This window comes from Theropithecus gelada, chromosome X (assembly GCF_003255815.1).
Source record: "Theropithecus gelada isolate Dixy chromosome X, Tgel_1.0, whole genome shotgun sequence".
Taxonomy (NCBI): domain Eukaryota; kingdom Metazoa; phylum Chordata; class Mammalia; order Primates; family Cercopithecidae; genus Theropithecus; species Theropithecus gelada.
Window position 1 is genome coordinate 68,899,639 of NC_037689.1, and position 27,694 is coordinate 68,927,332.

The 27,694-nt window shown below is 39.8% G+C and overlaps 1 protein-coding gene across 1 annotated transcript; it reads left to right on the forward strand.

Moving 5' to 3' along the window:
* SATL1 (spermidine/spermine N1-acetyl transferase like 1) lies at nucleotides 1-27,694 on the forward strand. Its single transcript, XM_025372579.1, has 6 exons — nucleotides 1-679; nucleotides 725-1,701; nucleotides 5,130-5,181; nucleotides 13,758-13,838; nucleotides 14,547-14,648; nucleotides 27,420-27,694. Exons 1-6 carry the CDS (start codon nucleotides 1-3, stop codon nucleotides 27,440-27,442), a joined length of 1,914 nt encoding a protein of 637 aa, XP_025228364.1. The 3' UTR covers nucleotides 27,443-27,694.

Genomic DNA, 27,694 nt, shown 5'->3' on the forward strand with positions numbered 1-27,694 from the left:
ATGAACCAATCAGGCACGAATCAATCAAGTTTATCAGATTCGAACCAAACCGGCATAAACCAGCCAAGCACAAGCTCACTTGGTATGAACCAAATGGACATGAACCAACAGAGTGCAAGCCTACATGAAATGAACCAAGTGGACACGAAACAACCAAGCATGAGCCAAGCTGGCATGAGGCAATCAAGTACAAGCCTACCAGACATAAACCAACCTGGCATGAAACAACCAGGCACATGGCAATTAGGTAGGAGCCAACCAGATATGCTGCAACAAGAACTGAGCCAACTAGTCCTGAGCAAAGCAGGCATAAGCCAACCAGGCCCATCGCAACCAGGCCCAAGCCAATCAGGCCCCAGCCAATCAAGCATGAGGCAAGTAGGCACGAACCAATCAGGTATGAGCCAACCAGTGGTGGGGCAACTAGACAGCCAGTCCGGTAGGAGCCAACCAACCACGAGACAAGTAGGCACCAGCCAATCAGGCACAAGCCAAATAAGCCTGAGCCAACCAGGCACATGGCAAACAGGACTGAGCCAACCAGTCCTGAACCAACCAAACATGAGTCCACCAGGCATGTGGCAACCAGGCACGAGCCAGCAAGTCCCAAGCCACCCAGACATGAGTCAACCAGGCATGAGTCAGCAAGTCCCAAGCCACCCAGACATGAGTCAACCAGGCATGAGTCTGCAAGTCCCAAGCCACCCAGACACAAGTCAACCAGGCATGAGTCAGCAAGTCCCCAGCCAACCAGGCATGAGGCAACCAGGCACTAGCCAATCATGTAAGAACCAAACAGACATGGGCCAACCAGGTGCAAACCAATCAAGTTTATCAGATTCCAACCAAACAGGTATAAACCAGCCAAGCCCAAGCTTACAGGGTGTGAACCAATTGAACATGAACCAGCTGAGTGCAAGCCTATATGAAATGAACCAAGTGGATATGAAACAACCAAGCATGAGCCAAGCTGGCATAAGGCAATCAGGTACAAGCCTACTAGACATAAATCAACCTGGCATGAAACAACCAGGCACGTGGCAATTAGGTAGGAGCCAACCAGGCAGAAGCCAACCAGGCATGTGGCCACAAAGCCTGAACCAACTATTCCTGAGCAAAGCAAGCATAAGCCAACCAGGCCCATCTCAACCAGGCCCAAGCCAATCAGGCCCCAGCCAATCAAGTACGAGCCAAGCAGGCACGAACCGATCAGGTATAAGCCAAACAGTGACGTGGCAACTAGACAGGCGACAGTCAGGTAGGAGCCAACCAAGCATGAGACAAGTAGGCACCAACCAATCAGGCACAAGCCAACGAGTCACATGGCAAACAGACCTGAGCCAACTGGCCCGGAGCCGACCAAACATGAGTTCACCAGGCATGTGGCAACCAGGCATGAGCCAGCAAGTCCCCAGCCAACTAGGCATGAGACAACCAGGCACTAGCCAATCAAGAAAGAACCAAACAGGCATGAGCCATCCAGGCAGGGGTCATCCAGGCATATGGGAACCGGGGCCGAGTCACCCAGGCCGGAGCCAACAAGAGCTGGACCAATTAGTACTGAGCCAACCAGGCCTGAGTCAACCAGGCAGGAGCCAGCCAAGTGTGAGCCAAATGGGCATGAGGCAGACAAGCATGGATTATTTTCAAATAAGACCTGCAGAGGCTGGAGACTGCCCAGAAATTTTGCGACTGATTAAAGTAAGCCCATTTTTATTACATGGAGCCTCAGGGCATTAGTGTAGGGCTGAAAGAGTAAGAGAGGCATAGTTGGGGTTCGAATTCTGCCTCTGCTAGTTATGTGTACATAACCTCTGGTAGTTACTTAACCTCTTTACTCTTCATTTTCTGCATCTAAAATTAAGATTATAACAATATATATCTCAAAAGACTGTTGTTATGAGACAGTAACATAAAATGATTACACATAAATTGCTTGGCATATAGTAAGGGGCTCAAAAAGTTATAGGGGAACCAATTCCTGGAAATTTTAGGGACTGAATGTGTTCTGTTTCCTGGGAAAATTTTAACTTTAAAAGAGTATCTTAGAGAAAAGAAATGCTTACCTTAAACAAATGACCCACCAATGATAGAATTTCATATTTTAGTGGCTAAGATTTTGGGGTAGGAGTCTCGTTGCTTCTAAGGCCACACCTACTTGTTGAAACTGATGATCAGCTAACCCAAAAAACAATAGTCACATGCAACAAATTTTCCATACATTCTCAGACAGTTCATTGATCACTGAAGCCCAGCCACATACAGCCCTCAGGAGCCAAGCAGCTGGGTTACATATTTCTCATTTAAATGTTTATTTGAATGGCTTCCTTGGAAATCATTCCAGTTGATTAAAGGGGATAAAATATCTAGTAGTTCACAGTTACTGTGCTGAAGTTCTGTGGTGCTGAAAGCACTCATTTATGTGATGGACAACCTACACAATTCCATATAAAGCGGTAGACTAAGTTCTTTATGGAGTAAATATGTGGCTGGAGCAAGGCACAGATTATAGATATGCAGACCTCATAAGTGTTTTGTAATGAAAATGTTTTAATATCCTCACTAATATATTTAAATCTTGTCTAAATCAGGCCAAGTTTGTGTTCCCTTTGGAGAGTGTGTTTTAATGGCCAAAATAAAATACCCATAGTTTTCTAGTGAAATCCACCTGTGGAAGTGATTCTAGGCCTGGTTACAGATCTGTAAGAACTGGGTTATCTGTCGTTTTATGGCTTACATTCTATTCCATTTCCACAAATTCTTACATCATTTCTCTAACTGGCATTAATCTGAATGATTAGATAACCTATCAAAATACTATGCCCAACAGATTATTACAGATTCACATTCTTCCAGGTGGTAGAAAACATTTTTAAAAGAGTTTTTTGTAGTTCTAGCATCTGACACCTGGTTGGCAATTAATAAATTTATTATTGAATGATGATCTCTTTACCTGGACAAATGTACTTTTCGTAGCTTTCCAAGCAATGCCCATTGTCATCACCAAGGGAATAATACATCACTAGATGACCCCATTTCAGTGAAACTATCTGTAGGGTTTCTGGCCACATTTACTTTTTAATTTGTCACATGTATCTGATAATACGTAAGATGTTTATTGGGAGTAATTTTAATGAGTATTCATTGTGGAAAAATAATAGAAAAGCTAAATTACTTACTGTCTCACATACATGTATATAATGATTAATTGGCTTTGAGTTTTATGTTCTTCTTAATATTTTATGTCCATTTGTCCTAACTCCTGTTCATTGCTAAGTTTGCAGAACAGTCTCTCTTTGCAGAGGAGTTTATTAGAGTTTGAACCACAGTAATTGCTTAGCTGAATATATTGCAGGTTTTATTGACTGTTCCATTCCAAGTATCCTCTGTATGAACTCATTTTATACTGTTCTCAATCACCACATCACAGCATTATTTGGGAGCCTAGTCATTTCATTGCCAGGCAGCCATAACTTCTTGCTTACCAGAATTTCTAAAGCTTTATATTGTGGTGGTCCCTAAAGTGTGGTTTTGGACCATTGGTGAACCACAGATGGTGCTGAGTAGTATTAATATTTTATTTTTCTTCATTGTACAAACATTGAATGCATATTAGGGGAAGATTATACACCAAGTAGTATAAAAGATATAAGGATTCTTGGATTACAGTCTCTACCCTCAAGGAGCTTACAGCGTCTTAGGGGAGGTATCAACATAAATATTGTCCTCCCTGATCAATCCATTCTTTACACAGCAGTCAAAATGCTTACAATTCCATTGAGATCCTGGCTGTCTTGAGAATAAAATCCAAACTTCTTACTAATGCTCTATGTAATCTGGTCCTTGCTGTTCTCCTGTATTTTAAAAGCTTATTTCCATTAAAAGTTTAATGCAATTCCAGTCAAAATCTCCAAATTTTCACATAGAAACATTTTAAAAATCCAAAAAAGAAGAGTAATGAGGGGAGATGATCTATACCAGATATTATAAAACTGTAAGTAATTAAAATACTATGGTAACTAGTGGACAGATAGATCAATGGGACAGAAAGGAGAGTCCAGAAGTTCTCTTAAGTATGCAGTCAGCCTTCTGTATCCATGGCTTCTACATCTGTAGATTCAAACAACCATGGATTGAAAATATTTGTAAAAATTGCAACTGTACTGAACATGTACAGACTTTTTTCTTGTCATTATTCCCTATACAATACAGTATAACATTTACATAATATTTACATTGTATTAGATATTATAAGTAATCCAGAGATGATTTAAGGTATATGAGAGGATATACATAGGGTATTGCAAATACTCTGCTATATAAGGGGCTTGAACACGCTCAGATTTTGGTATCCTGGGGCTGAGGGAGCAGGTCCTGAAACTAATCTCCCATGAATACAAAGGGATGACTGTAAATGAGGATGTAGTATATGATAAAAGGGACATGTCGAGTCATCCAGGATGGGTTATTCAGTAAGTGCTGTTGGGATAATTGGGAGGAAAAGATAAAGGTGAAATTCTACCTAACTTCTTACACCAAAAAAAGTTGAATAAATCAATTATTAATATTATGATCTTAAAAAGAAAATGAGTGAATACCTTTTGCTTTCCAAGCATGAGATATAAACCGTGAAGGAAAAGAACCTGAATATGTAAAAAAAAAAAAAAAAAAAAAAAAACATGATAACATGATATAGTAAAAAGCCACAATTAAAAAGCCTCAAGTTAAAATGGCAAAAACATCTCACAGGCAAACACCTGAGAGACTTCTCTGTAAAGCCTATGAGCTTCATAATACATAAACTTTATGACAGCTGCCTTGAATGCTCAGTAACATTTTTTGCTTTACTTCCCAGTTTCTGGCTGCATTCAAGGTTACTAATCTGGATAATTGACATTCATATGTGTGAGGTATCAACATAGTTAATCTCTCTAATAATATTTATACATCCTTTTGTTGCATTACTGTTTTAGATTTTGTTTCTAGATGACTGGGATTAAGTCTGACTAACTTTTAACACTGCCCAGGATATCACATGTCAATAAATGTTTAATACAAATTTTATGATGATTATCATCTTAATAATTTATTGCTAAATCATAAACTGAAGGTTTTATCTACTTTGACAGGAATTGGCTGCCTGTGAAAGCATGCTAGATGCAATGGAGTTAACAGCAGCTGGTAAGATACTTTGTGGTATTTTCAGAGCAAGAAAAAAAAAACACAGTACTACTTAGATATGTGGAAGCTATTGCTCTTGGTACACAAAGATGACACCATTACTAGCATGTACAGGACATACATTTGATAGCTTTGTCAGAGCTCCACTATTTTATTTTCCTTTAGTACAAAATTGATACTTAAGAGCTCTTACACCTTTACAGCTGCAATAGACCAGCTGGTTTTCAGAATGTAAAATGAGGAGCGTTACTGGTCAAAAAAGTATAATTTAACACCCAGTATGTTGGTAGTAGCTTGATACAATGAAATCGATAAAAGCAAAATGATTTAAAATATTTTTAAAGTATTTACTACATGTCGATAGCAAGATTAATAGGATAGGCCAGTGATTTGTGAAGAATTAGAACATTTTAGGGAGTAAATATGAAGATGAAAAGATTATTAATGTATATAAAATTACAAATGGCAAAGACTAGGTGAAGACAGTTATCAAAATCTAGAAGAATTGATGAAGGATAACTCCCTGAAGTTGAATACTTCAGAATGCATGTAATAAACTGAGAACATTCTACCAAGGAGATAAATGGTTTCACTATAATACTGGGTGACAGATTCAGAAGGAAGTTCTGGGATGTTGGTGGAGTCTTTTGCGCCATGCCCTAACAAATGAGTCTTAGTGCCTCAGTCAGAAATAGAACCCTGAACCGCATAGATCATGGATCAGTCGTCTTATGTGATGATACTTATGTTCTTATACTTGACAATTAACACCACTAGAATGTTAACTAAATAGTAATTTTGTTGGCTTAAAAGAAATAGTAAGAAATACAAAGTTGAAAGTAATGTACACTCTATGAAAGCAGTACTCAAACTGAAGCAGCATAACAAATTGAGCATCCCTAACCTGAGAATCTGAAATCTGAAATGCTCCAAAATCAGAAACGTTTTGAGCACTGGCATTACACTCAAAGGAAGTGTTCATTGGAGCATTTCAGATTTCAGATTAAGGATGCTCAACTGTTGAGTATATAATGACATATTTTAAAAATCAAAAACATATCAGACATTCAAAACACTTCTGGTCTCAAGAATTTTGGATAACGAATACTCAATCTGTACTATGTTAAGATAATGCCCCTACACTATTCGTTGTAGTTAGAAAAATACTGCTCAGGGTAATATGTAACAGTCATAACTAAAATACTTTGTATACTCCAGCATCCTGCCTTAGGATTTCAGTATATATTTAAATTGCAGTAATTTCATAATGTCCTCAGTCCTGTTTTTATCTTAAAATGTCCTTATGTACTTGTATAGAGGCCAGTGAGAGATTTGATTTTTGTTTACTCTTACCTATTGTTGCAAACTTTTAAAAAATGTGATTAAATACACATATCATTTTAACTATTTGTAACTGTATAATTCAGTGACATTCAATACATCCATTGTTGTGCAACCAGCACCACTATCCATCTCCAGACCTTTCCATCACCCAACTGAAACTCTGTAATCATTAAACAATAACTCCCCATTGCCGGCCGACCTCCCCCTAGGCTCTCATAACTACTATTCTACTTTCCATCTCTACCAATTTGCCTATTCTAGGTACCTCGTATGACTGGAAACATGTAATATTTGTCCTTGTGTGTCTGTCTTATTTCACTTAGCATAATGTTTCAAGTTTCATCCAAGTGGTAGCCTGTATCTGAATTTCTTTCCTTTTCAAAGCTGAATAACATTCCATTGTGTATATATAAAATGTGATTTTATATATATAACTTTATTTATCCTTTTATACATTTTGGCTGTTTCCAAATTTTGGCTATTGTGAATAATGCTGCTGTGAAACATTGGTGTACAAATATCTGTCTGAGTTGCTGCTTTCATTATTTTGGCACATACCTAGAAGTGGATTTCTGGATCATATGATAATTTTTTTTTTTTTTTGAGGAGTCTCCATACTGTTTTCCACAACAGCTGCATCATTTTACATTCTCATTAGCAAAGCACAAGAGTTCTAATTTCTCCACATCCTCATCAACACTTATTTTTGTTTTTTTGTAATACCCATCCTAGTCTGTATGAAGTGCTATCTCACTGTGTTTTGATGTGCATTGCACTAATGATTAGTGATGTTGAACACCTTTTCATGTGCTTATTGACCCTTTGTATATCTTCTTTGAGAAGTGTCTATTTATGATATTTCCACATTTTGGAATTGAGTTGGTTTTTTGTTGTTGTTGAATTGTAGGAGTCCTTTATATAGTCTGGATATTAACCCCTTATCGGATGTTATTTCCAAATACTTTCTCCCATTCCATGGGTTGCCTTTTTGTTCTTGATATTGTCCTTTCACATACAAAGTATTTTGTTTTTGATAAAGTCCAATTTATTCATTTGTCATTTGTGCTTTTGGTGTTATATCCAAGAAATAATTGCCAAATCCAATGTCTTGAAGATTTTCCATGTTTCTTCTAAGAGTTTTATAGATTGAGCACTTATGTTGAGGTATTTGATCTATTTTGAGTTACATTTTGTACATGCTGTGAAGTTAAGGGTCCAACTTCATTATTTGCATATAGATACTCAGTTTCTCTAGTACTGTTTGTTGAAAAGACAGTCCTTTTCCCCATGAATGGTCATAGCACCCTTGTCAAAAATCAATGGATCAGATATGTGAGGGTTTGATTCTGAGGTCTCTATTCTGTTCCATTGGTCTATATGTCTGTCCTTTTGTCACTACCCTACAGTATTAATTGCTGTAGCTTTGTAATAAGTTTCAAAGTCAGGAAGTATGAGTCCTCCAATATTATTTTTTGTTTTCAAGATTGTTTTGGCTCTTCGGGGCCCCCTGGAATTCCATATGAATTTGAGGATCAGCTTTTCTGTTTCTGTGAAAAAGGCTGTCAGAATTTTAATAGGGACTGCATTAAATATGTAGATCATTTTGAATAGTATTGGCATCCTACCAATGTTGTCTTCCTATGCATATATAGGTTTTTTTTTTTTTAATTTCTGTGGATCTTTTCCAGTTTCTTTCAGCAATTTTTTATAGCTTTCAGTATACAAGTTTTTAACCTCCTTGATTAGATTTATTCCTAGTTATTCAATTCTTCTAGGGGTTATTGTAAGTGGTACTACTTTCTTAATTTATTTTTTGGTTTGTTTTTTGCTGCTATATAGAAACACAACTTATTTTTGTTTGTTGATCTTGTACCCTGCAACTTTGCTGAATTTGTTTATAGCTCTAGAAGATTTCTCTTAGATTCTTTGGAATTTTCTCTATATAGAATCATGTGATCTGCAAATAGAGATAGTTTTAGCTTTTCCTTTCTACTATGGATTTCTTTTTTTTTTTTTTTGAGACAGAGTCTTTCTCTCTTGACCAGACTGGAGTGCACTGGCACAATCTCAGTTCACTGCAACCTCCGCCTCCCAGGTTCAAGCGATTCTCCTGCCTTAGCCTCCCGAGTAGCTGGGATTAGAGGTGCACGCCACCATGCCTGACTAATTTTTGTATTTTTAGTAGAGAGGGAGTTTCACCATGTTGGCCAGACTGGTCACGAACTCCTGACCTCAGGTGATCCAACTGCCTTGGCCTCCCAAAGTGTTGGGATTACAGGCGTGAGCCACTGGGCCTTGCCTATGAATGGTTTTTATTTATTTTTCTTGTCTAATAGCTCTGGCCATAACTTCCAGTACAATGTTGAATACCAGTGGTGAAAGTGGGCATCTTTGCCTTCTTCCTAATCTTAAGGGGGAGTGTTTTCAGTCATTCACCATTAAGTGTAATGTCGTAGGCCGGGCGCGGTGGCTCAAGCCTGTAATCCCAGCACTTTGGGAGGCCGAGACGGGCGGATCACGAGGTCAGGAGATCGAGACCATCCTGGCTAACACGGTGAAACCCTGTCTCTACTAAAAATACAAAAAAAAAAACTAGCCGGGCGAGGTGGCGGGCGCCTGTAGTCCCAGCTACTCGGGAGGCTGAGGCAGGAGAATGGCATAAACCTGGGAGACAGAGCTTGCAGTGAGCTGAGATCCGGCCACTGTACTCCAGCCTGGGTGACAGAGCGAGACTCCGTCTCAAAAAAAAAAAAAAAAAAAGTGTAATGTCGTTTTCATAAGTACACTGTATCATGTTGAGGAATGTCCCTCTATTCCTAGTTTTATAAAAGCTTTTATCTTGAAAGTGTTGCGCTTTAGTCAAATGCTTTTTTGGCATTCATTGATTTGATTTTGTGGGTTTTCCCCCTTTGTTTCATTAATATGATGTATTAAATTGATATTCTTATGTTGCTGCACCCTTACATTCCTAGGATAAATCACACTTGATTATGGTGAATAATCCCTTTAATATGCTGTTGGGTTCAATTTCCAATTTTGTGGAGAAGTTTTTAACCTATATTATTAAGGAATATTGGCCTGTAACTTTCTTCTAATATCTTTGACTGCCTTTGGAATCAGAGTAATGCTGACCTCACAGAATTAATTATAAAGTGCTTCCGTCTCTTAAATTTTTGGGAACAGTTAGAGGAAGACTGGTATTAATTATTCTGTAAATGTTTGGTAGAATTCACCACTGATGAGGCCATTTGGTTCCTTACTTTTTTTTGTTGGGAGATCTTTGATTACTGATTCAAAGTCTTGCAGGTCTGTTGAGATTTTCTGTTTCTTCTTAAGTAGGTTTAGGTAATTTATATGTTGGAAGGAATATGTCCATTTCTTCTAAGTTTTCTAATTTGTTGTTATATAAATCATAATATTTTTATACTCCCTTTTAATGTTGTAGTGTTGGCAGTAATGTCCTTATTTTCTTTTCTGATTTTAATTATTTGCATCCTCTTTGTCAGTCTAGCTGTCAATTTTGTTGATCTTTTCAAATAATCAACCTTCATTGATTTTCTCCATGTTTTTCCATCCCCTGTTTTATCTCTATCCAATTTTTATTATTATCTTCTTTCTGCAAGCTTTGGGCTTAGTTTGCTCTTCTTTGTCTAGTTCCTTAAGGCATAAAGTTAGATTATTATTTTAGATCATTTTTTAAAATGGCATTTACAGCTATAATTTTCCCTCTGAGCACTACTTTCACTACATCTCGTAAGCGTGTTTGTTGTGTTTTCATTTTCATTCATCTAAATGTTTTCCTATTTCCCTTATACTTTCCTCTTTGACCCATTGGTTGTGTACAGTGTGTTGTTTAATTCCCACATATTTGTAAATTTCTCAAATTTTTTTTCCCGCTGATTTCTAGTATCATTGTACTGTCATTAGAAAAAATATTGTGTGTGATTTTCATATTTTAAAATTTATTAAGACTTGGTATGTGACCTAATGTATCTATCCTAAAGAAAGTTCCATGTGTACTTGAGGGAAAAAAATGTGTACTCTGTTGTAGTTGGATAGAACTTTATGTATATGTCTGTTAGGTACAATTGGTCTATAGTGTTCAAGTCATCTACTTTTCTGTCTGGTTGTCCTACATATTACTGAAAGTGGGGTATTGAATCTCCTATTATTGTCTTGCTGTGTACTTCTCTCGGTTCTGTCAGTGTTTGCTTCATATATTTTGGAGCTGTGATGTTCAATGCATGTATATTTATAAATGTTATATGTTCTTGGTGAATTAACCCCTCTATCATTTCATAATGTACTTTGTCTCTTATAACTGTTTTTGACTTAAAGTCTATTTTGTCTGATACTAGTATAGCCACCCTAGCTCTCTTTTAGTTACTCTTTGCATGAAATATATTTTTCCATCATTTCATTTTCAACGTATTTGTGACTTTGGATCTACAGTATGTCTCTTGTAGACAGTATATACTTGGATCATTTTTTTGTTTGTTTGTTTTCCTTAATCTATTCTGGCTATCTCTGTGTTTTGGCAGGAGTGTTTAATCCATTTACATTTAATTACTGATGAGGAAGGACTCGCCTGTACTATTTAACTGTTTTCCATATGCCTTAAAGCTTTTGGTTGTCCCTACTTTCCTCCATTAGTCCTTTTTTTGTGTTTTATTTTTGTAGTGAAACATTTTGATTCCTTCTCATTTCCTTATGTGTATATTTTATAGACTTTTTTTGTTTACCATGGGGATATTTGATGGTTACAACAATCTAATTTTGATTTAAACCAACTTAACTTCAATAGCATACAAAAATTCTTCTTATATATATCTCTGTCCCCATCTTCTGTTATTGATGTCAAGGATTACATATTTACACATTGTGTGCCCAATAACATACATTAGGCTGGGCATGGTGGCTCACGCCTGTAACCTCAACACTTTGGGAGGCTGAGGTGGGTGTATCACTTGAGGGCAGGAGTTTGAGACTAGCCTGGCCAACATGGCAAAACCCCATCTCTACTAAAAATACTTAAAAAAAAATTAGCTGCGCATGGTGGCAGGTGCCTGTAGTCCCAGCTACATGGGAGGCTGAAGCACAGGAACTGCCTGAACCCAGGAGGCAGATTACAGTGAGCTGAGATCATGCCACTGCACTCCAGCCTGGGTGAGCAAGACTTGTCTCAAAAAAATAAAAAAAAATAATTATTTTTATCCATTTGTCTTTTAGACAATGTAGAAAACAAAACGTGGAGTTAGGGACATCTCTCAGTATATGCAGGAGATTGGTTCCAGGACCCACTGCATATGCCCAAATCCATGCATACTCAAGTCCCGCAGTGAGTCCTACTGAACTCACATATATGAAAAGTCAGTCCTCTGTATATGTGGGTTTCTCCTCCAATGAATATTGTTTTTGATTTGTGTTTGAAAAAAATCCATGTGTAAGTGTACTTGCATAGTTCCAACCCATGTTGTTCAGGGGTCAACTGTATAAACATAATTACAATACTACCTCTTATAATTGCTCATATATCTGTCTTTACCAGAAATCTTTATTCATACAACTTTTAGTTACTGTCTAGATTACTTTCATTTCAACCTGAAAGACTCCTTTTGGCATTTCTTTTTGGGCAGGTCTAATGGTAATGAATTCCTCCAGTTTCTTTTTTTTTGCGGGGGCGGGGAAGGGGTGTCTGGGAATGTCTTAATTTCTCCGTCATTTTGAAGGACAGTTTTGGTGGATATAAAATTCTTAGCTGACAGTCCCCACTCCTCCCGCTCCTCAGACTTTAAATATCAATCCACTGCTTTTTGGCTTCCAAGGTTTCTGACAGGAAATCAGATAGTAATCTAATTGAGGACCCTCATATATGACAAATTGCTTCTCTTGCTGTGTATTCTCTGTCTGGTTTTTGAGACTTTCATTATAATGTGTCTTGGTGTGGATTTCTTTGGGTGTATCCTACTTAGAGTTTGTTAAGCTTCTTGTATTTGTAGATTCATGTTTTATGTCAAATTTTGTTTTCAGCAGTTATTTTTTCAAATTCTCATTCATTCTCATTCTCTCTCTGTCTCTCTCTCTCTCCTGTCCCACAAGATATATCCTGTTCCACTTAATGGTGATGATGTCCCACAGACACTTTTGGCTTTGTTCACTTTTCCTCATCCCTTTTCTGTTTTTCAGACTCAATAATTTCACCTGGCCTAGTTTCAAGTTCACGGATTCTTTCTTCAACTTATTCAAATGTGTCTTTGAACCCCTCCAGTATAGTTTTTGTTGTTGTTTGTTTGTTTGTTTGTTTTCCATTTCAGTTATTGTACTTTTAAGCTTCAGAATGTTAGGGGCAGAATTTTTGTAAATTTATATCTATGTTATTTTGTTTATATATTTTTTTCCTGTATTTGTGCATGTCTTCTTTTATCTCTTTGGGCATCTTTAAGACAGATGTTTTAAGTTATTTAGTAAGTCAAACATCTGGCTTTCTTCAGGTATGTTTTTTGTTAATGTATTTTATTCCTTTGAATGACCATCGTTTCTTGTGATCTTTGTTGAAAGCTAGACTTTGAAACTAATACTATGGTAACTTTGGAAATCAGATTATCCTTTTCCCCCAGGATTTGATGGAGTTTATTTTAAAGCATTACAGGGTGTCTCTGTGTCACAAATCAGCCTGAGTTGAAAGCTTAATGTGTTCTCAGGTCCCCTCTGTGTCTTTATATAGTCACACATGGTAACTTTCTAAATTCCCCTGTATATATGTTTTTAATTCCCAAATCTCTCACAAAACAAGGCAGCTCCTTTAAATCTCCTGGAAGCCACTTCAGCTTGTGGGGGTTTCCAAGTCCTTACCTCAGTGATCAGAGTAACAATACACAGTCAAAACACAGAACTTCAGTATTTTGAGGACAAGATGTTTATTGATCACCCTGGTTCCAGCAAACTGCTACAGAAATACAGGTTGCTGTTCCTATGGAGTAGATGGTGTTGAGTACTGGGTAGCTGCCACCTCACTGATGGCTGAATTTGATCCAAATTAACAGCAGTTGACCAGTCAGGCTGTCTCCTGTAAGTTGCAAATGTTCAGATAAACTCCAGAGTTCCAAAATACTCACTTTAGTTTCTGTCAATACAATTGCTATCCAGGTGGATAAATTCCTAGTGCTTCCTATCCACCATCTCCTTCTCTGCTGTAAACTTTCTGACATACTATATATGAATTGATATTTCAGATTTACTCAGAGATGGCTTTGGGGACAATCCCCTTTTCTACTGCCTGATTGCAGAAGTAAATGAGCAACAAAAACCATCAGGTAGAGTAAATCTTTCTTCTCCAGTTTAATCTGGAATATATTTTTTCCATGCTGAAAAATAGTACAGTTTTGCAGCATATAATTACTATTAAGCAGAAGAGAAAAGAATGTGTATAAACCCAGTTTTTTGGTAAAGAATATGCATGGTATGTACTTATGTTTGTATAAGCATTATTATTATTATAATTTTTTAAGAGACGGGGTCTTGCTCTGTCACCCAGGCTGGAGTGCAGTGGCATGATCATGACTCACTGCAGCCTCCAACTAAACTCCTGTGCACAAGTGTCTCAGCCTCCCAAGTAGCTGGGACTACACATATGTGCCACTATGTCCAACTAGTTTAAAATTATTTTTTGTAGAGACAGGGTATCACAATGTTGCCCAGGCTGGTCTCAAATTCCTGAGCTCAACTGGCCCTCCTGCCTTGGCCTCCCAAAGCACAGAGATTACAGCCATGAGCCACTGCGCCCAGCTAAAATTTTTTGGAAGATCGTACACCACACTATAAAAAGAAGGCTTATATCTTAAAGGTTATATTTTAAAGGACTTAAGTCCTCTACACTATAAGTTTTTGTACTGTTATTTTTTTTTCAATGAGCATTTATTACTTTAATAGTTAAACAAACACCAAAAGACATTCAATTTGGGGGTAAAGAACTGGCTAAGATTCAACACAACCTTTCTACACCCTTTCTACTCCCTTCCTAGGCAAATTGACTGTTGGATTTGCCATGTACTACTTTACATATGACTCATGGATTGGCAAGGTACTTTACCTAGAGGACTTTTATGTCACACGAGCTTACCAAGGTAAAACTAAAATTTATGATATTTATTGGGTGAAATTCAGCCCCCGATATTTCACGTGGGTCCTTTTCTATGTTCCCTAAGTGTTGACTGGTCTGAGAAATAAAGGGAAAGAATACAAAAGAAATTTTAAAGTTGGGTGTCCGGGGGAGACATCACATGTAGGCAGGTTCCATGATGGCCCCCTAAGTTGCAAAACCAGCAAGTTTTTATTAGTGATTTTCAAAAGGGGAAGGAGTGTACGAATAGGGTGTGGGTCACAGAGATCACATGCTTCACAAGGTAATAAAATATCACAAAGCAAATGGGGGCAGGGTGAGATTACAGGACCGGGGTGAAATTAAAATTGCTAATGAAGTTTTGGGCACGCATTGTCATTGATAACATCTTACCAGGAGACAGGGTTTGAGAGCAGACAACCAGTCTGACCAAAATTTATTAGACAAGAATTTCCTCATCCTAATAGGCCTGGGAGTGCTACAGGAGATCAGGGCTTATTTCATCCCTTATCTGCAACCATAAAAGACAGACATTCCCCAAGCAGCCATTTCAGAGGCCTCCCCTTAGGAACGCATTCTGATTCTCAGGGATGTTCCTTGCTGAGAAAAAGAACTCAGCGATATTTCTCCTATTTGCTTTTGAAAGAAGAGAAATAAGGCTCTGTTCCACCCAGCCCACAGGCAGCCAGACTTTAAGGTTATCTCCCTTGTTCTCTGAACATCGCAGTTATCCTGTTCTTTTTTCAAGGTGCCCAGATTTCATATTGTTTAAACAATTTGTGCAGTTAACGCAATCATCATAGGGTCCCTGAGGTGACATTCATCCTCAGCTTATGAAGATGATGGGATTAAGAGATTAAAGTAAAGACAGGCATAGGAAATCACAAGAGTATTGATTGGGGAATTGTTAAGAGTCCATGAAATCTTCATAATTTATGTTCAGAGATTGCAGTAAAGACAGGAGTAAGAAACTATAAAAGTATTAATATGGGGAACTAATAAATGTCCATGATATCTTCACAATTTATGTTCTTCTGCTGCAGCTTCAGCTGGTCCCTCCGTTCAGGGTCCCTGACTTCCCACAACATCTCTCCTTTTCTTTTTATATAAATGTGCCATGGCGATGAAGGCTTGTTCATTCTCTCAATTTTGACGCAGGATTCTTTGACTGGTCTGGCACACTAAAGACAAGCTGATTAAACAGAGAAACATAATTCCAAAATTTACTACAGTTGAGCCCCCAATAGACTTAACCCAAGTCGTGGGGTTTAGTCCATAAAGATTTTCTGCCACCTGATCTAAGGCCTCAGCTCCAGGCACAATGGATAAGTGAGCTTGAAAGCCTTCAAAAATTTGTTTCTTTAATTTAGTTATGTCCAATGATAAATTATCTTCCCTACCCAGAAGGTGTCCTTTGGCCATTTCCCATGAATGATCAATCTTGTTATAGGAATACAGGGTGATACAGAAAGCAGAGGTATTCCAACCGCACTGCATTTGCATGTGATGTTCGAGACTCACTACGCGATCTCCAAGCCAAATTAACAGACGGTCTTAAATCATTAATTTGATTAGCCAATTTTTGATCAATGCCTTGTTGAGAATTCCACATTTGGGTGGAATTGGCTTGCCAATTATTAACAAAATGAGCCGTTTGAATAGATTGATGTAATGTCATTCCGGTAGTGCTGGCCAGTGCAGCAACTGTAATTAGGCCCATGATCACAGCGATTGAAGTGAAAACAAATCTCTTAGATCTTTTTAGAATTTGCTGTAACACTTCATTAATTAAATGTATTGAAGGGGAGGATTCCCAAGGTCTGGGCAAAGTTACCAGAATCCAGATTCCTTCTTGAGCTCGAACCAACATTACACTTTTCCTAGAGTCAAAATGGGAGTTAATACAAGTGTATAACTGACAATTAATGCATTGGACAGTTTGATTGTTCGTCCAAATTTTGTTATTTCCCACTAACAGCATGTAAGGAGGCTTAACACAACTCCGTATGGGAACAGTCAGGTTGGAAGTAAATAAAGCAGAATGTCCAGATCTACGTTGATACTGAGAGATGGGGGTGGTAGCGGGAACAACAAACAGAATAGTTTCCCCTTCCCGTACTCGCAGTCCAGACATGGCAATAGCCAATTTCCAAAGTTCTGGGTGTTCTGGGCTCAGAATGGGGAGTATCATACGAGGCCTGGTGGGGGGGGGGGGGGCGGGTAATGCCTTTAGCTTCCCATTTTAAGGGAAAGAATGAGCTGAACCTCCTATGCAAAGTAGAATGATGATTCTTGTTCTCCCAATAAGAAATAAAATAAGTAGCCTCCAGGCATTCCTTTCCGCCAGAGGAGCAATTGTTTTTTAAATAGCCCTTGGGTGCCCAGTCTATTACTAAACCATATGAGTCATTTTTTAATATGACTGCATGTGAGTTAACAGTCTTCCCAAATTAAAGTTTTAGATGGGCCCTCAAAATTTTTAGGGCATGGTTTTCCTGCAGATTTATATTGAAAGTATGGGATATCTCCCATTACTCCCCCTTTCATTTGTTTTAAACTAGAAAGGGAGAGGCCAGAGATCAAATGTCCCGGTTCCTCTGTAACTGATCTCTCCGGAAGATAAGCAGCCCAGACTTGAGTTTCTAGATGGATACAACCAGGTGCATGTCCGAGGCACAGAGGTGGGTATTTATAACCCATGATAACATTAAATGCAGTGCCTTCTTCTCCTAGTTGAGCAGGGCAATGGTCATCTGTAGCTCCAGGCATCCACACACTATTGTTAGTGTAGATTTCTGCAGAAGCATCAATCCAGGTGAGAGGTCGAATAAATGGAGGAAAAGGCTCATAAGTCCAGTAAGAATAATTTTGTGTAGCAGGTAAATCAGTGTGAGAGGAAACTGGTGAGACAGAAAGTATAAGGAGGAGAATCATTAAATAAAACCTAGTGTAAGTGAGATTGAGGGCTGAAGGAGGAAGAGAACAGAGGGATGTTATTTTCAGGCTAATAGAAATGGTGAGATTTTTAGGTTTGTAAGGAGAAAAAGAAAGGTAATCAGGAGAAGTGGGATTAGTTAGATGGGTCTCCATTGCCATCAGGGAGGACTGAATCAGACCCATTGTGATTTGGTGTGCCTGCTTCTGAGGAGTTGGCACAGATCTCACCACGTCTGAGGGCGGTCTCTGACATGGACGTCTTTTCCATGTGGTTTTCGTTGTCAGTATTCACCCGAAGCTTGAGTCTCCTGGTGGGTACCCAGACAGGGGATTGATGATCTCCTGGTGAAACACAAGTATATCCTCTTCCCCACATTATAATTGTGCCAGGTTCCCAGGTATTAATTTGGGAGTTTTTCCATAACACTGGTTTGCCTTCGTTTAGGGAGAATTTTTTGCCTGTATAATGGCATTCGGCTGCAGTTAGATTATTATCTTTAGGAACATTTAAAAAATGTAAACAATGCCAAATATAATTGGGAGTGGGGGGTGGTTAAATCATGTTTTTGCTGTTCAGACTCTTTGGACAATTGGGTTTTTAAAGTGTGATTGGCCCATTCCACCACAGCCTGTCCCTGAGGATTGTAAGGGATTCCAGTAATATGGGAAATCCCCGCTGTTGCATAAATAAATCAAAAGCCTTACTAACATATCCGGGGGTGTTGTCTGTCTTTATTTGATATGGAAGCCCCATAACTGCAAAGCAAGAATACAGATGTTTTTTAACATGGGCCGTGCCTTCCCCTGTTTGGCAAGTAGCCCAGATAAAACCTGAGAAGGTATCTACAGAAACATGTACATATGACAGTCTGCCAAAGGAGCTAACATGAGTTACATCCATTTGCCGTAAAGCATTAGGAGTTAGGCCTCTGGGATTAACGCCAGGTTCCTGATTTGGAAGTATAAAAACTTGGCACTGAGGACAGCTGTGAACAATAAACTAAGCCTGTTTCCAGGTAAGAGCAAATTTATCTTTTAATCCAGCAGCACTGACATGAGTGAGATTATGGAACTCCTGAGCTTCTTGGGTTGCAAAAGATCAGTCGACCTTATGGTTACTGGCAGACATGGGTCCTGGTAAAGTGGTATGAGATCTAACATGTGTAATATAGAAAGGGTGTCTAGTTGGCGAAACACCTGTTGTAACCTTGAAAATAAAGAAGCCAATTCAGAATTATCAATATGTTTGATAGTAGCAGTTTCTATATTTTTAGTGGCATGTACAACATAAGCAGAATCAGAGAAAATATTTAAAGGTTTGGGGAAATCCTGTAAGGCAGTAATCACAGCAATTAACTCTGCCTTTTGAGCAGAGGTATAAGAGGTAGAAATAAGCTTGTCTGTAGGGCCTACATGACCAGCATTGCCATTACTGGAGCCATCAGTGAACACTGTAACGGCCTCAAGAATGAGCTGATCTTTGGTTAATCGAGGGACCACCCAAGACGTCATCTTTATAAAATCAAACAATTTGTTCTTTGGATAATGATTGTCAACGCCAATGAAATCAGTCAAGTGAATTTGCCACAGTACGGAATGTTGAAAGGCGGTTTGAACTTCGAGTCAATTTAAAGGAACTACAATTAAATTCAGATCAAATCCAGAAATTTGAAGTATTCTACACCGAGCCTGTCCAATTAATATGGCTATTTGGTCCAGATAAACAGACAAAGTTTTTGACACAGAATGAGGAAGAAAACACCACTCCACTAAATCATTATGTTGAACTATTAGTCCAGTAGGGGAGTGTAATGAAGCAAAAACCAGAAGTTGAAAAGGCTGAAATGGCTGTACTCTAGATAACTGGGCGGTCTGGTTTCTTTCCTCTACGAATTCCAGTTCTAGTAAAGCCTCAGGGGTCTAAGTCCTGGGACTGCGGAGACCGGAATCTCCCCGCAGTGTAGAAAACAAGTTAGACAGCGCATAGGTCGGAATACCTAAAGCAGGTCTTAAATAATTAATGTTACCCAAAAGTTTTTGGAAGTCATTTAATGTTTTCAAAGAATCTCTCCTAATTTGAACTTTTTGAGGTTGAATATGTTGTTTATCGACCACCATTCCTAAACATTGAACAGGAGTGGTCTGTTGAATTTTATCCTGAGCGATGTGTAACCCAGCCTCTGTAACATGGCGGCTCGAAATTTTGTAACAGTCAATTAATTATGTCTCAGTGGGGGCAGCAATTAAAATATCATCAATAAAATGAAGAATACAGGCCTGGGGAAATTGGGCTTGAGCTGGTGAAAGCACTTGTCCAACATAAACCTGGGAGATTGTAGGGCTAGTCAGCATTGAGAAAGCACTCAGGAAGTACTTTCCATTTGATAATGAGCTGCAGCCTCCTGATTATTGATAGATGGTACAGTAAAAGCAAATTTTTCACAATCCGATTTATGTAAAGCAATATAAAAAAAATCTTTAAGATCAATAACTATGAGAAGCCAATTTTTAGGTATTAAAGCAGGAGCAGGCATGCCGGGTTGGACAGTACCCATAGGTTTAATTACGGCATTATAATGGCTCTTAAATCGGTTACCATCCGCCACTTGCCTGATTTCTTTTTTTACTAGAAACACAGGAGAATTCCAGGGGGAAAGAGAAGGTTCCACATTTCCAAGTTGTAACTGTTCAGAAACCAATTGAGTTAAAGCCTCCAGTTTTTCTTTAGAAAGCAGCCACTGCTGAATCCAAACGGGTGTGTCAGATTTCCATTGGAAAGGGATAGGATCAGGAGGCGTGGCAGCTGCCGCCAGTAAAAAGGATAACCTAAACCAGCCCTGTTTTCTTTTATAGTAACTGGGAGGGGTTTAGTAATCCCTTCATGCTTTGGACTGAGACCAAGCCCAGGAACAAACCCCATGTTTTCCATCATATGCTGACTGGGAGCACTGTAAGAGTTATGTGGAACATTAATTTCAGCCCCCCATTGTGCCAGTAAATCTCTACCCCAAAAATTAATGGGAATTGGCGTGATATAAGGCTGCATTGTACCCTTTTGACCATCAGGGCCAGTATAAGGCAAGACAAATGTGTTGTCATAAACTTCTTCAGCTTTTCCAACACCTATTTGTCCCATGTTAGCGGGATGTTTAAGCCAGGAGGAAGGCCATAAACTAGAGGAAATAACAGAAACATCAGCTCCAGTATCTACTAGGCCCTCAAACTTTCTTCCTTGAACGTGTACGGTGCAGGTGGGCTGTTGTTTAGAAATTACATTAATCCAATAAGCGGCCTTTTCACTGCCAGAGCCCATCCCAGGGCTACGTGTCTTATCTCCTTTGTTTAAAATGGTATTAGGTAGTAAAAGCAATTGAGCAATTGACTCACCATCCGGAATGGAAACAGGAACCTTGGCAGACACAATTAATTTAATCTCATCAACAGAATCAGAATTAATGAGACCAGTATAAATGATGATACCTTTAGCAGAGGTGGATGCCCTACCTAACACCAGACCCACCGAACCTTGAGGTAAAGGGCCAGTGACCCCCGTGGGGACAATTAAAGGCAAAGAGTTAGGTAGTAAATTTAGAGGAATAGTACTACAGAGATCGACCACCCCGCCCCCTACTGCAGAGGTGGACAAGCATTGTACTGAGACAGGAGAGGCTGGGACCCATTTGGTTTGGCTGTAGGTAAATTTGTTTGTGCTGAGGGTTGCATTGGGACCACCTGAAGCAGAAAAGCAACACTGGTCTGAGTCTGAAGCGTCTCATTTGATATTGGGGCCTGGGACTGGCCCCGCTCCCCGTTTCCCTGGTGTTGTGGCAGGGGATTTCCATCTACATCATCTTTAGAGTGGCAATTACTGGCCCAATGTTTACCTTTGTGATAACGTGGGCAAACAGTAGCAGCAGCATTTGGTCGTGTTTGTTGAGCTGGCTTGGCTGCTTTTAAGTTTTTAACAGTGCAATTTTTTCGAGTATGACCAAGTTGACTGCAATTATAGCAGGCTCCAAGAAAAGAATTAGTGGGACCAGTTTGGTTGGTGTCCTTCATGCCCGTGCCCACAGAATAGCTTTGTGGGTGTCTGATCCAATGCCTTCACAAGCTTTAATATATGCAGGCAACACCTCGTGATCAGGTAAATTTTGTTGTTGGACAGAATGCATGGCCATTTTACACTCATGGTTTGCATTTTCAAAAGCTAACATACAAAGGAGAATACCTTGAGCACGCTCATCAAAGACAGATTTTTCAAAAGCATCTTGTAATTTAGCTAAAAAATCAGGGTATAATTCAGAGTGACCTTGTTTAACCATGGTAAAAGAAACAGGAGCTTGGTCTGGAGCAGGTAATTTATCCCAAGCTCTCATACACACCTTTGTTACTTGTTCTGTGGTAAGAGCATCAAAGTTTAATTGGGCATAAGAATCAGAGAAACTATCAGAGCCTGTGAGCTGAGCCTGAGTAACTAGTTCAATTTAGTTCAATTTAGCTGAGCCTGCAAACGAGCCTCTTCTGACCACCAAGTACAAAATTGTAAATGCTGCGATGGGGTCAGAACAGCTTTTGCCAGTCTAAAGGAAGCAAAGTGACCTCTGTACAAAAAGTGTGTAATACCATTTTAACATAAGGAGAAGTAGGACCATACTGAGTACAAGCATCCTTAAATTCTTTTAAAAAGGTAAGATTAAGAGGTACATAATGGCGCATTTGTACCCCTTGGAAGTTAGGTGGGTCTAAGGAAGGAGACCACTATTACTCATGCTGCCCTCCTCCCCCCAACCTTGCCTAGTTCACAAGACAGGAGTAAAGAGAGAGAGAAACAAAAGTAAGATAAATAGCCAGACAACCTTGGCACCACCACCTGGCCCTAGGAGCTAAACAAAGTAATAATAATATCAACCCCTGGCCTAAACTACTTGTGTTATCTGTAAATTCCAGACACTGTATGAAAAAAGGATTATAAAACTTTTTGTTCTGTTAGCTGATGCATGTAGCCCCCAGTCACGTTTCCCACGCTTGCTCGATTTATCATGACCCTTTCACATGGACCCCTTAAAGTTGTAAGCCTTTAAAAAGGCCAAATATCTCTTTCTCGGGGGGCTCGGCTCTTAAGACGCGAGTCTGCCGACGCTCCCGGCCCAATAAAAAACCTCTTCCTTCTTTAATCCAGTGTCCGAGGAGTTTTGTCTGCGGCTCGTCCTGCTACAGGTCTAGAGCGATCGGATAAGTCCACGCGTCTAATCCACTTGTTTCTTTGTTTTGGCGTAACAAGCGTTGCATTGAAGTTTCAAGAGTAGGCATCTGAGATGGAGTTGGCATACAAGTGACAGAAAAAGCATGTGTAGATAAGGGGAAATGAGGGTGAGAGGGTTGGACTGGAATGAGAGTGTGAGAAAAGGGCACTGGGGAGCAGAAGGAGCAGAAGTATACTGGTGATTACTGGCGTTCATGTGTGAAGAAGGGTACAAGGAAGCAGGCTGAGTGGATGGCAAAGTGACCGGTTGAGGAACCAAAACGACAGGAGGGTGAGGGGCTGAAGTGGACAGGGGAGGGCCTGCAGAATTATAGGTAAGTTGTAGTTTGGTCCCAGAGCCATTAGGTGACTCCAGAGATTTGAAAAGAGAAGAATTAGCATATATATGGTCCTGGGCTGTGTGAGTCGGGGCGCAGGAGCTACAAGTACCGGCTCTTCATGAAAAGAAAAGATCGTCGGGGGTGACTGTAATCCAAAGTCACTGGAGTTAGACATTGAATTCTCAACATCGTCAGGTGGGGGAGGAGTAGACAAAGGGAGAGGCTGATCAGATAATGAAGGCTGTGCGGGAGAGGAAGGTTGAGGAAGACGTGGAGGGTCGTCAGATTCAGAAAACTGTGGTAACTGTAGGGGGTCACGAGATTGGCATGTCATCAGGACAGCATGTACCAAGGCCCAATCACCCCAAACAGTGACAGGAACACAATTTCCTGTGGAGACCAGTTCCCAGAATGTTGCACCAACACAATCCCATATTTCTACATCTAAGGTTCCTTTTTCAGGAAACCAAGGACAGTATTCTTCCACTGCCCTGACTAGAGTGACTATATTTTCCATAGGCACTCGAACACCGCCCTGTTTTTTTTTTTTTTTTTTTTTTTTTTTGAGACGGGGGCTCGCTGTGTCGCCCAGGCTGGAGTGCAGTGGCGCAATCTCGGCTCACTGCAAGCTCCGCCTCCCGGGTTCACGCCATTCTCCCGCCTCAGCCTCCGAGTAGCTGGGACTACAGGCGCCCGCCACCACGCCCGGCTAGTTTTTGTATTTTTAGTAGAGACGGGGTTTCACCGCGTTAGCCAGGATGGTCTCGATCTCCTGACCTCGTGATCCACCCGCCTCGGCCTCCCAAAGTGCTGGGATTACAGGCTTGAGCCACCGCGCCCGGCCCACCGCCCTGTTTTAATAAGAGTTTAATATAGCAGAGATAAACATGATGTTTAGACTCCACATGACCCACAGTTAACCCGGACCATATACAGACTACTCACCAGTCGTCAGGGAGTTGAACATACATATCTGTGGACCAAATTGATGACGTTTCTCCGCACCTACCAAAGGGACTCGGGTTCCCACATGCACTTGGGAAAAAAGAAAGACCACGTGGGTGCCAGATATCTGGGGAAACTCAGCCCCCAATATTTCACGTGGGTCCTTTTCTATTTTCCCTAAGTGTTGGCTGGTCTGAGAAATAAAGGGAAAGGGTACAAAAGAGAGAAATTTTAGAGGTGGGTGTCCGGGGGAGACATCACATGTAGGCAGGTTCTGTGATGCCCCCCAAGCCGCAAAACCAGCAAGTTTTTATTAATGATTTTCAAAAGGGGAAGGAGTGTACGAATAGGGTGTGGGTCACAGAGATCACATGCTTCACAAGGTAATAAAATATCACAAGGCAAATGGAGGCAGGGCGAGATCACAGGACCGGGGCAAAATTTAAATAGCTAATGAAGTTTCGGGCACGCATTGTCATTGATAACATCTTATCAGGAGACAGGGTTTGAGAGCAGACAACTGGTCTGACCAAAATTTATTAGACGAGAATTTCCTTGTCCTAATAGGCCTGGGAGCGCTACAGGAGACCAGGGCTTATTTCATCCCTTATCTGCAACCATAAAAGACAGACGTTCCCAAAGCGGCCATTTCAGAGGCCTCCCCTTAGGAAAGCATTCTCTTTCTCAGGGATGTTCCTTGCTGAGAAAAAGAACTCAGCGATAGTTCTCCTATTTGCTTTTGAAATAAGAGAAATACGGCTCTGTTCCACCCGGCCCACAGGCAGCCAGACTTTAAGGTTATCTTCCTTGTTCTCTGAACATCACAGTTATCCTGTTCTTTTTTCAAGGTGCCCAGATTTCATATTGTTTAAACAATTTGTGCAGCTAACGCAATCATCACAGGGTCCTGAGGTGACATTCATCCTCAGCTTATGAAGATGATGGGATTAAGAGATTAAAGACAGGCATAGGAAATCACAAGAGTATTGACTGGGGAAGTGATAAGAGTCCATGAAATCTTCACAATTTATGTTCAGAGATTGCAATAAAGACAGGCATAAGAAATTATAAAAGTATTAATTTGGGGAACTAATAAACATCCATGAAATCTTCACAATTTATGTTCTTCTGCCACAGCTTCAGCCGGTCCCTCCGTTCGGGATCCCTGACTTCCTGTAACGATACTTCTAAATACTTTAAAAATTAAAATGACATATTTTAAGGAGACAAGATTTTACTATACATATGGTGTTTTAGTTAATGTAACTTATTGCTACTTAATGAGTCTGATCACTATCCTAGATATTCTTTCATGCAGTGAACACTCAGTCACAGATTAGAAAAACATTTTATTACTTCCTCTCAAGGTTTGAATAAGCCAAGCTATCACATGGCTATATGTTTTTTTTTTTTTTTTTTTAAATTTTGTTTTTGAGACAGGGTTTTCTGTCACCCAGGCTAGAGAGCAGTGGTGTGATCACGTCTCATTGCAACCTCGACCTCCTACACTCAGGCAATCCTCCTACCTCAGCCTCCCAAGTAGCTGGGGCTACAGGCAGGTGCCACATCACTCAGCTAATTCTTTATGTTTTGTAGAAAGAGAGTCTGTGTTGCCCAGGCTGGTCTCGAACTCCTGGGCTCAAGTGATCCTCCTGCCCTGGTCTCCCAAAATGCTGGGATAAGAGGTGTGAGCCATTGTGCCTGGTCACACAGATATACTTTTATCTTTAAAAATGCTTTTACATTTTAGGTGGTTTTCAGTAAAAATAGGTAAGAAATACACCATTATAAGACAATAGTGGCAGAGACTCACTTCTTCATGGATCTTTAAAATAAACTCAAACTCTTCTCTGACCTTCTGTACTTCATTCCAATTAGGAAAAAGGGATATGAAAGCATTCATGAGTTGTGTTTCCACAAGCTATTAATAATATTTTAAAAAGATACAGAGTTTTAGATATTACTTATTTTAAACTAAAGCAAATGACTAGTTAAGTGAAATTTGCAGTTTTCATTTTGCATTGTCTATTTAAAAGGTCTAGGTATTGGAGCTGAAATGCTGAAGAGGCTAAGTCAGGTATGTATTACAGTTAGTACTGATATTCTATTCACTAACTTTTTCTTCAATAAATATTCACAGGGCATAAACTAAATCATTAATCTCACCATTTGAACATAACCCCAACATATACTTCAAATTTCTACCCAAATTAAAGTGGATTTTCTTTTTTTTTTTTTTTTTTGAGACGGAGTCTCGCGCTGTGTCACCCAGGCTGGAGTGCAGTGGCGCGATCTCGGCTCACTGCAAGCTCCGCCTCCCAGGTTCACGCCATTCTCCTGCCTCAGCCTCCAAGTAGCTGGGACTACAGGCGCCCGCCACCAGGCCCGGCTAGTTTTTTGTATTTTTAGTAGAGACGGGGTTTCACCATGTTAGCCAGGATAGTCTCGATCTCCTGACCTCGTGATCCACCCGCCTCGGCCTCCCAAAGTGCTGGGATTACAGGCTTGAGCCACCGCGCCCGGCCTAAAGTGGATTTTCAAATCAGATGATCATATACAGCATATGAGTTACAGTCAATTAAAATTGATTTATATATAATCCACAACCACACTATACACCCTTTTTGCTATCAAGTGAAAGTAAAGAGGGAGATTAGAAAGCATTTTTATTCAAAAAAACAGGCCCACAGTATAATATTACAAGACTATAAAAGGAAGATCTTCTTGTATTTTGGAAACATCAAAACATGTGTTCTTATAGGTACATCTTTTCTATATGATAAAGGCTTTGCAAATCAGTTTTGAGCTTTTATTTTTTTTTATTTTTATTTTTTTTTTTGAGACGGAGTCTCGCTCTGTCACCCAGGCTGGAGTGCAGTGGCCGGATCTCAGCTCACTGCAAGCTCCGCCTCCCGGGTTCACGCCATTCTCCTGCCTCAGCCTCCCGAGTAGCTGGGACTACAGGCGCCCGCCACCTCGCCCGGCTATTTTTTTGTATTTTTTAGTAGAGACGGGGTTTCACCATGTTAGCCAGGATGGTCTCGATCTCCTGACCTTGTGATCCGCCTGTCTCGGCCTCCCAAAGTGCTAGGATTACAGGCAGTTTTGAGCTTTTAAAGAGGGCTTTGAAGCTCAGAACAGTGAGTTTTTCTTTTTACAGCTATAGAAAAGTTCAAAAGATAACTACTATATTTGGAAGTATTATTCACACATAGTGTCTTGCATAAAGTAGACCTTCAATAAAATATATATGTTAATGAAGATTATACTTTCAAATGAAACTAATATTTCCTGGTTTGTTTTTAAACAGATAGCCATCAGAACTCAATGTAACCGCATGCACTTTCTTGTCGTCATTTGGAACCAGGCTTCTGTCGACTACTACACTAGTCGAGGGGCTTTAGACCTTTCCTCTGTGGAGGGCTGGCATCTCTTCAGTTTTAACAGAGAAGAACTCCTGGACATGGCATGGGAAGAATGAAAGAGGCCTTGAAACAACTCATCCCAACATAGCCTCCAACATTTGACTGTCACCTGAGTCTACCAGCAGTTTGACTTTGTTGTACAATACAGCAAGTGATCATC